Source organism: Oncorhynchus kisutch, linkage group LG15 (assembly GCF_002021735.2).
Source record: "Oncorhynchus kisutch isolate 150728-3 linkage group LG15, Okis_V2, whole genome shotgun sequence".
In the NCBI taxonomy this organism is placed as follows: Eukaryota; Metazoa; Chordata; class Actinopteri; order Salmoniformes; family Salmonidae; genus Oncorhynchus; species Oncorhynchus kisutch.
In genome coordinates, this window is record NC_034188.2 from 25,270,121 (window position 1) to 25,280,116 (window position 9,996).

General features: G+C 42.3%; 1 protein-coding gene across 2 annotated transcripts in view; it reads right to left on the bottom strand.

The window, feature by feature from the left end:
* Positions 1-6,242: 6,242 nt before the first annotated feature.
* LOC109878757 (ras-GEF domain-containing family member 1C-like) overlaps positions 6,243-9,996 on the bottom strand; it is a 49,919-nt gene continuing 46,165 nt past the window's right edge. For both annotated transcript variants that reach the window (XM_031789912.1, XM_020470969.2), the window contains exons 12-14: positions 9,800-9,923; positions 9,617-9,689; positions 6,243-9,079 (exon numbers count right to left, since the gene is read on the bottom strand). In XM_031789912.1, coding sequence (XP_031645772.1) covers positions 9,028-9,079; positions 9,617-9,689; positions 9,800-9,923 — 249 coding nt within the window. In that variant the 3' untranslated portion in view covers positions 6,243-9,027. The remainder of the gene's footprint in view (positions 9,080-9,616; positions 9,690-9,799; positions 9,924-9,996) is intronic.

A 9,996-nucleotide genomic window follows, 5' to 3' on the forward strand; every position in this document is an offset into this window, starting at 1 on the left:
CTGAGAAACATCAGGATGAGAAGAAAGGGGGCTATGCTGTATGCGAGGAGCACTTTGAAGAGTGTTTTATTCTTATTAAGGTACAACTACATCGTTGTCAATAAAAATACATTTCAGTCATATGATACTTTTCTGGTAAAAATGTCTCTTTCAACAGGGTTCACGGGAGACACTGTCCTCCGAGGCAGTACCAACCAGAATCAATTACAGGAATCCACCCCCTCATTCTGCAACAGATGCACGGCGTAGTAGAAAAAGAAGGAAGCCAATTATAAAGTTCATAGCAATTAAAGATGCACCGTTATTTTTTATATCAATACAACAGGTTTAAATTCTTGAATTGTCTATTTTTGAAGGAGGGCACAGGGAACTTTAAAACATCTTTGTTCTTATGTTCTTCTTCTTCGGTGGGGGTTTTCGGTGGTTGGCATCCAACGTTATGGTGCACTACCGCCACCTACTGTGGAAATTCTTATTATACCCAGTGACACTTTTGCGGAGATGGGAAAAGTCCATTGAAATCGTATTAACGCACATTATGTACGTTGCACATGTGTCATCAATGGACCGTGCGGTGCATTCTGGGCTATTTTGGGACGAGGAGAGCTCTCCTTCAAGGAGTGAATGGGAGGAAAGAAGAACATCAAGACAAAGCAGCTGCTTTACAAGTGGGATGCATTGTTGAGCACTGAATCCCGAGGCGTTTGTGTGCTGATTATACGGAGATTGTGACAGCCGGTTAAATGGCATCCCTTGAGAGGACAAGAACAAGATGTATGTCAGGAGAAGTGCAGTATTACCATAAGGAGACATATACCGGGGCCTCCCGAGTGGCCTAGTATTTACAATGGTGTTTGTTCTTCACTGGTTGCCCTTTTCATGTGGCATCAGGTCACAAATCTTGCTGCTGTGATGGCACACTGTGGTATTTCACCCAATATGAGTTCATTAAAATTTGATTTGTTTTTTGAATTCTTTGTGGGTCTGTGTAATCTGAGAGAAATACAGTGCCTTGCGAAAGTATTCGGCCCCCTTGAACTTTGCGACCTTTTGCCACATTTCAGGCTTCAAACATAAAGATATAAAACTGTATTCTTTTGTGAAGAGTCAACAACAAGTGGGACACAATCATGAAGTGGAACGACATTTATTGGATATTTCAAACTTTTTTAACAAATCAAAAACTGCACTGTTGCAGTGAAAATTATTCGGCCCCTTTACTTTCAGTGCAGCAAACTCTCTCCAGAAGTTTAGTGAGGATCTCTGAATGATCCAATGTTGACCTAAATGACTAATGATGATAAATACAATCCACCTGTGTGTAATCAAGTCTCCGTATAAATGCACCTGCACTGTGATAGTCTCAGAGGTCCGTTAAAAGCGCAGAGAGCATCATGAAGAACAAGGAACACACCAGGCAGGTCCGAGATACTGTTGTGAAGAAGTTTAAAGCCGGATTTGGATACAAAAAGATTTCCCAAGCTTTAAACATCCCAAGGAGCACTGTGCAAGCGATAATATTGAAATGGAAGGAGTATCAGACCACTGCAAATCTACCAAGACCTGGCCGTCCCTCTAAACTTTCAGCTCATACAAGGAGAAGACTGATCAGAGATGCAGCCAAGAGGCCCATGATCACTCTGGATGAACTGCAGAGATCTACAGCTGAGGTGGGAGACTCTGTCCATAGGACAACAATCAGTCGTATATTGCACAAATCTGGCCTTTATGGAAGAGTGGCAAGAAGAAAGCCATTTCTTAAAGATATCCATAAAACGTGTTGTTTAAAGTTTGCCACAAGCCACCTGGGAGACACACCAAACATGTGGAAGAAGGTGCTCTGGTCAGATTAAACCAAAATTGAACTTTTTGGCAACAATGCAAAACGTTATGTTTGGCGTAAAAGTAACACAGCTCATCACCCTGAATACACCATCCCCACTGTCAAACATGGTGGTGGCAGCATCATGGTTTGGGCCTGCTTTTCTTCAGCAGGGACAGGGAAGATGGTTAAAATTGATGGGAAGATGGATGGAGCCAAATACAGGACCATTCTGGAAGAAAACCTGATGGAGTCTGCAAAAGACTGGGACGGAGATTTGTCTTCCAACAAGACAATGATCCAAAACATAAAGCAAAATCTACAATGGAATGGTTCAAAAATGAACATATCCAGGTGTTAGAATGGCCAAGTCAAAGTCCAGACCTGAATCCAATCGAGAATCTGTGGAAAGAACTGAAAACTGCTGTTCACAAATGCTCTCCATCCAACCTCACTGAGCTCGAGCTGTTTTGCAAGGAGGAATGGGAAAAAAATTAAGTCTCTCGATGTGCAAAACTGATAGAGACATACCCCAAGCGACTTACAGCAGTAATCGCAGCAAAAGGTGGCGCTACAAAGTATTAACTCAAGGGGGCTGAATAATTTTGCACGCCCAATTCTTCAGTTTCTGATTTGTTAAAAAAGTTTGAAATATCCAATAAATGTCATTCCACTTGATGATTGTGTCCCACTTGTTGTTGATTCTTCACAAAAAAATACAGTTTTATATCTTTATGTTTGAAGCCTGACATGTGGCAAAAGGTCGCAAAGTTCAAGGGGGCCGAATACTTTCGCAAGGCACTGTATGTGTCTCTAACATGGTCATACATTTGGCAGGAGGTTAGAAAGTGCAGCTCAGTTTCCACCTCATTTTGTGGGCAGTGTGTACATAGCCTGATTTCTCTTGAGAGCCAGGTCTGCCTACGGCGACCTTTCTCAATAGCAAGGCTATGCTCACTGAGTCTGTACATAGTCAAAGATTTTCTTAATTTAGGGTCAGTCACAATGGTCAGGTATTCTGCCACTGTGTGGTCTCTGTTTAGGGCCAGATAGCTTTCCAATTTGCTCTGTTTTTTGCTTGATTCTTTCCAGTTTGTCAATTAGTTATTTTTTGTTTCTCATAATTTGGTTGGGTCTAAATGTGTTTCTGTCCTGAGACTCTGTAGTATTTTTGTGTTTGTGAACAGAGCCCCAGAACCAGCTGACTGAGGGGAGTCTTCTCTAGGTTCATCTCTCTGTAGGTGAGGGCTTTGTGGTGGAACGTGTGGGCATTGCTTTCTTTTAGGTGGTTGTAGACAACTATTAATTAACTATTGTAGACAACTGTAACAACTATTTTCTGGATTTTGATAACTAGTGGGTATAGTCATAATTCTGCTCTGCATGCATTGTTTCGGGTCTTGCATTGTACACTAAGTATATGTTTGCAGAATTCTGTACGCAGAGTCTCTATTGGGTGTTTGTCCCATTTTGTGAATTCTTGGTTGGTGAGTGGACCCCAGACCTCACAGCCATAGAGGGTATTTTTTTCCAGATCCTAATTGGGATGTTGAGTTTTACGTTCCTTTTGATTGAATAGAAGGCCCTTGTGGCCTTGTCTCTTAGATCGTTCACAGCCTTGTGGAAGTTACAGGTGGTGTTGATGTTTAGGCCAAGGTAGGTGTAATTCTTTGTGTGCTCTAGGCCAACAGTGTCTAGATACAATTTGGCCTGGATAACAGTCGGCATTCCTAATCATCCCAAAGGTGTTTGATGGGGTTGGGGTCAGGGCTCTGTGCAGGCCAGTCAAGTTCTTCCACACTGATCTCGATCAAACCATTTCTGTATGGACCTCGCTGGACTCCAGCTGACGCTTGGCATTGCACATGGTGATCTTAGGCTTGTGTGCGGCCCATTTCATGAAGCTCCTGATGAACAGTTATTGTGCTGACGTTGCTTCCAGGGGCAGTTTGGAACTTGGTCGTGAGTGTTGCAACTGAGGACAGACGATTGTTACGTGCTACATGCTTCAGAACTCGGCAGTCTCATTCTGTGAGCTTGTGTGGCCTACCACTTAGCGGCTGAGCCATTGTTGCTCCTAGGCATTTCCACTTCACAATGACAGCACTTACATTTGACCAGGGCAGCTCTAGCAGGGCAGACATTTGACGAACTGACATGTTGGAAAGGTGTCATACTATGATGGTGCCACATTGAAAGTCACTGAGCTCTTCAGTCAGGCCATTATACTACCAGTGTTTGTCAATGGAGATTGCATGGCTGTGTGCTCAATTTTATACACCTGTCAGCAACGAGTGTAGCTGAAATACCCGAAACCACTAATTTGAAGGCATGTCCACATACTTTGTATATATAGTTTATCTGTGGCTGTCCTCTGTGTCCTGTGGCTATTGGCAGCACTGTTAGACTGTATTCACACTTATTGTCTCTTGGTATGGTCAACGTCCTTATTCTGCACATAGGAGGTGAGAAGAGCTGAAAACTACTTCCACTCCACAGCAACAGTGCAAACAACCAATGATGGAGAGGATGAGAGAAGAGCATAGATAAGCACTACTAAATGTTATGTTGTTTGTCATTTAGCCAAAAGATGATAATATACACTGCTCAAAAAAATAAAGGGAACACTTAAACAACACAATGTAACTCCAAGTCAATCACACTTCTGTGAAATCAAACTGTCCACTTAGGAAGCAACACTGATTGACAATACATTTCACATGCTGTTATGCAAATGGAATAGACAACAGGTGGAAATTATAGGCAATTAGCAAGACACCCCCAATAAAGGAGTGGTTCTGCAGGTGGTGACCACAGACCACTTCTCAGTTCCTATGCTCCCTGGCTGATGTTTTGGTAACTTTTGAATGCTGGCGGTGCTTTCACTCTAGTGGTACAACCCACACAAGTGGCTCAGGTAGTGCAGCTCATCCAGGATGGAATATCAATGAGAGCTGTGGCAAGAAGGTTTGCTGTGTCTGTCAGCGTAGTGTCCAGAGCATGGAGGCACTACCAGGAGACAGGCCAGTACATCAGGAGACGTGGAGGAGGCCGTAGGAGAGCAACAACCCAGCAGCAGGACCGCTACCTCCGCCTTTGTGCAAGGAGCAGCAGGAGGAGCACTGCCAGAGCCCTGCAAAATGACCTCCAGCAGGCCACAAATGTGCATGTGTCTGCTCAAACGGTCAGAAACAGACTCCATGAGGGTGGTATGAGGGCCCGACGTCCACAGGTGGGGGTTGTGCTTACAGCCCAACACCGTGCAGGACGTTTGGCATTTGCCAGAGAACACCAAGATTGGCAAATTCGCCACTGGCGCCCTGTGCTCTTCACAGATGAAAGCAGGTTCACACTGAGCACATGTGACAGACGTGACAGAGTCTGGAGACGCCATGGAGAACGTTCTGCTGCCTGCAACATCTTCCAGCATGACCGGTTTGGCGGTGGGTCAGTCATGGTGTGGGGTGGCATTTCTTTCGGGGGCCGCACAGCCCTCCATGTGCTCGCCAGAGGTAGCCTGACTGCCATTAGGTACCGAGATGAGATCTTCAGACCCCTTGTGAGACCATATGCTGGTGCGGTTGGCCCTGGGTTCCTCCTAATGCAAGACAATGCTAGACCTCATGTGGCTGGAGTGTGTCAGCAGTTCCTGCAAGAGGAAGGCATTGATGCTATGGACTGGCCCGCCCGTTCCCCAGACCTGAATCCAATTGAGCACATCTGGGACATCATGTCTCGCTCCATCCACCAACGCCACGTTGCACCACAGACTGTCCAGGAGTTGGCGGATGCTTTAGTCCAGGTCTGGGAGGAGATCCCTCAAGAGACCATCTGCCACCTCATAAGGAGCATGCCCAGGCGTTGTAGGGAGGTCATACAGGCACGTGGAGGCCACACACACTACTGAGCCTCATTTTGACTTGTTTTAAGGACATTACATCAAAGTTGGATCAGCTTGTAGTGTGGTTTTCCACTTTAATTGACTCCAAATCCAGACCTCCATGGGTTGATAAATTTGATTTCCATTGATAATTTTTGTGTGATTTTGTTGTCAGCACATTCAAATATGTAAAGAAAAAAGTATTTAATAAGAATATTTAATTCATTCAGATCTAGGATGTGTTATTTTAGTGTTCCCAGTGTACATTTATTTTTCACACATGGAAACCACGTAGAGCATCTTTACTTTTGACTGTGTCCTTAATAACCTCGTTGCCTCTAGTTGGTATTGTCAACTTCCTTATTCTGCAAATAGGAGGTATGAAGACACTAACACTATTTCTACTCCATGGGCTAAAATGTTTCCCATCAGAACATACCTCCCCTAGATCTGGGTGCATAAAAAGTTTTTCATGAGACTACAATGTAGGCTACGGATCTATGGGCCTGCTACTATGAAATCAGCACACCGTGCCAAGAATGCATTTTATTCAAAGCCATTTATTTAAGTCGGCCTCTTTTCAATTTGCTATCGATGGGGCCAGAATCCTGTAAACTGGCCAGTAAACAAAACAGTATCAATGATCTGCCTGCTTCAGGGTGTCACACACTCTTCACTCTTCACTGAAACCACTGCACTGAAAACTGTTACCTTGGATGCCTCCTGATCCTACAAGACAGTGTGGCATGGCATGGGTGTAGGTAACTGGGCAGGGAAAGTGTTTAGGGGTAGAGAAGAGAGAGAGAGAGACAGAGAGAGACAGAGACAGAGAGACAGAGACAGAGAGAGAGAGAGAGAACCAGACTGTTGTTAAAAGGACAGGGCTATGGGTGCATCACTTGAACACCAATCATATAAAATTGAATCAAACTGTCTCTTAAAAACATGGAATAACACATCCCTCCCCCACCATATTCCTCCTTTATGATCACCCCCAGGGATCACAACATGTGACTATCCCACAGGACAACAAAGTCATAAACAACAGCAAGTTTCAAGTTAAAAGAACCTGGATAATTGTAACAACTAGTAGTGATAAACTGGCACAACGTTCCCTCTCCAACAGTAGAAAGACAATGGCAGATGTTATTGGTGAAAGTATCCATTTGATCATGTAGCTCATATTCCAATGGCCTAAAACACCTCCAGTAGTTCAGTGGTGGAACCCTACATATAATGCCCCTTTAAAACACTGTCTTTTGCATGACATTTAGCAGACTTCATTTTCAATAGAGGAATTTAAAAAAAGAACAACAAAACCATAAATATCTGACAACTGAACATCAGTCAGAGAGAGACTTCTTCCTGGAGAGCAGAAAGATGTCAGGGGGTACATGAGAAAAGTAATCCTTTATACACAATCTATACACAGGCCTGGCTCTTGCCATGATTGATTGTTTTGCTGTCGCTTTCATGGCACAATCCATTTTCGAATAGGAGTAGACAATGCTGATATCTCCAGCCCTCCACACCTACAATGTACAGGTAGACTAGATTCAGACATGGAGATGAAAATACCCTGGTTTCATGGTTTCAACAACAGTCTCTCCACTGAGGATGAGAGATTTACATTTTAATAAGAATAAGCCCCTCAACTGAGACCATGCACACATGCACACGCAAACACACACACACACGCACGCACGCACACACACGCACGCACACACACACACACATATTTATGTATGTGGAATGATATAATGCAGGATGTATCTCCAGTGGTTCCTGGTACTCTGTAGTAGTCATCATCAATAGTAGTCTTTAGAAGTAGTCTTTAGTAGAAGTCATCAATAGTAGTCTTTAGAAGTAGTCTAGTAAAAGTCATCAATAGTAGTCTTTAGAAGTAGTCTAGTAAAAGTCATTGATAGTAGTCTTTAGAAGTAGTCTTTAGTAGAAGTCATCAATAGTAGTCTTTAGAAGTAGTCTAGTAAAAGTCATCAATAGTAGTCTTTAGTAGAAGTCATCAATAGTAGTCTTTAGAAGTAGTCTTTAGTATAAGTCATCAATAGTAGTCTTTAGTAGAAGTCATCAATAGTAGTCTTTAGAAGTAGTCTTTAGTAGTCATCAATAGTAGTCTTTAGTAGAAGTCATCAATACTAGTCTTTAGTAGAAGTCATCAATAGTAGTCTTTAGAAGTAGTCTATAGTAGAAGTCATCAATAGTAGTCTTTAGTAGAAGTCATCAATAGTAGTCTTTAGAAGTAGTCTAGTAAAAGTCATCAATACTAGTCTTTAGTAGAAGTCATCAATACTAGTCTTTAGAAGTAGTCTTCAGAAGTAGTCTTTAGTAGAAGTAATCGATACTAGTCTTTAGAAGTAGTCTTTAGTAGAAGTCATCGATAGTAGTCTTTAGAAGTAGTCTTTAGTAGTAGTCTTTAGTAGTAGTCTTTAGAAGTAGTCTTTAGTAGTAGTCTTTAGAAGTAGTCTTTTGAAGTAGTCTTTAGAAGTAGTCTATAGTAGAAGTCATCAATAGTAGTCTTTAGTAGAAGTCATCAATAGTAGTCTTTAGAAGTAGTCTAGTAAAAGTCATCAATACTAGTCTTTAGTAGAAGTCATCAATACTAGTCTTTAGAAGTAGTCTTCAGAAGTAGTCTTTAGTAGAAGTAATCGATACTAGTCTTTAGAAGTAGTCTTTAGTAGAAGTCATCGATAGTAGTCTTTAGAAGTAGTCTTTAGTAGTAGTCTTTAGTAGTAGTCTTTAGAAGTAGTCTTTAGTAGTAGTCTTTAGAAGTAGTCTTTTGAAGTAGTCTTTAGAAGTAGTCTTTAGAAGGAGTCTTCAGTAGTAGAGGACCAAACACAGTCCGGCAGCTAAGTGGGCAAGCCAGCGCCCTTCACATCATAGTTACTCTTACTTTTAAAGGATTCTAACAGCACAATAGAAAACTTACACAAGGCTTTGGAGAGAAAGAAAGATAAGAGAGGGAGAGACAAAGAAAGATGATAAAGAGTAAATAAACACCAAGATTGCGGGATTGATCTATCCCTTATTATGTACCCCATGTACAAAAGTCAAACCAAAGGTAATGACATTGTACTCCCCCAGTTAGTGTGCATACAGTAGCTTAACTTTTCACTGCTTGTTGACCTTTGTTCTTCCATTGTGTTTTTACTGGTCATGATGTTGATGAATCCTGTTCATCATTATTGTTTCATCACTTCTATACTTCATGTGTAGAAAAACACCTCGGCACCAGCTAGGCTCTTTCACAGTTTGTTTTAGTGCAGTGATTCCACTCCCTCCCTCCCTCGCTGGGCTGGCCTGAGGGTTAGCTGCCATGGTGCTCTTTTAGCTCTTTTGTCTTCACCAGAATATTAGACCTGGAGACAGATAGGAGGGAAAATATTAAGTTACATCACTGACTCATTAGGTTACATCACTGACTCATTAGGTTACATCACTGACTCATTAGGCTACATCACTGACTCATTAGGTTACATCACTGACTCATTAGGTTACATCACTGACTCATTAGGTTACATCACTGACTCATTAGGCTACATCACTGACTCATTAGGTTACATCACTGACTCATTAGGTTACATCACTGACTCATTAGGTTACATCACCGACTCATTAGGCTACATCACTGACTCATCAGGTTACATCACTGACTCATTAGGTTACATCACTGACTCATTAGATTACATCACTGACTCCTTAGGTTACATCACTGACTCATTAGGCTACATCACTGACTCATCAGGTTACATCACTGACTCATTAGGTTACATCACTGACTCATTAGGTTACATCACTGACTCATTAGATTACATCACTGACTCCTTAGGTTACATCACTGACTCATTAGGCTACATCACTGACTCATTATGTTACATCACTGATATCTGTCATACCTGAGTGCTTTCCATCTGTCCTTCTCCACCTGGTTCTCTGGGCTCTCACTCTCATAGGATGCCAGGTAGAGGCCTAGGGATGAAATACATACATAAATATGATATGTGACTATAATGTTTAACTGTAATGTGTGATTAAATGTTTTTACTTCAAGACTCATGTTAGGTGAGACCGTGTCTTACCGTCCTCACTGAAGATGGGAGCAGTGTGGAGGTAGTGGAGGATGCTCCTGTCTGTCTCAAACGGACACTCTATCTGTTTCCACGTCATAAACTCTCCCACCTGGCGAGCCAATTCCACAAATTTCTGAAAAACAAAATAAAAAAGCAGAGAGAGTGAGAGAGAGAGAGAGAGAGAGAGACAGAGAGAGAGAGAGACA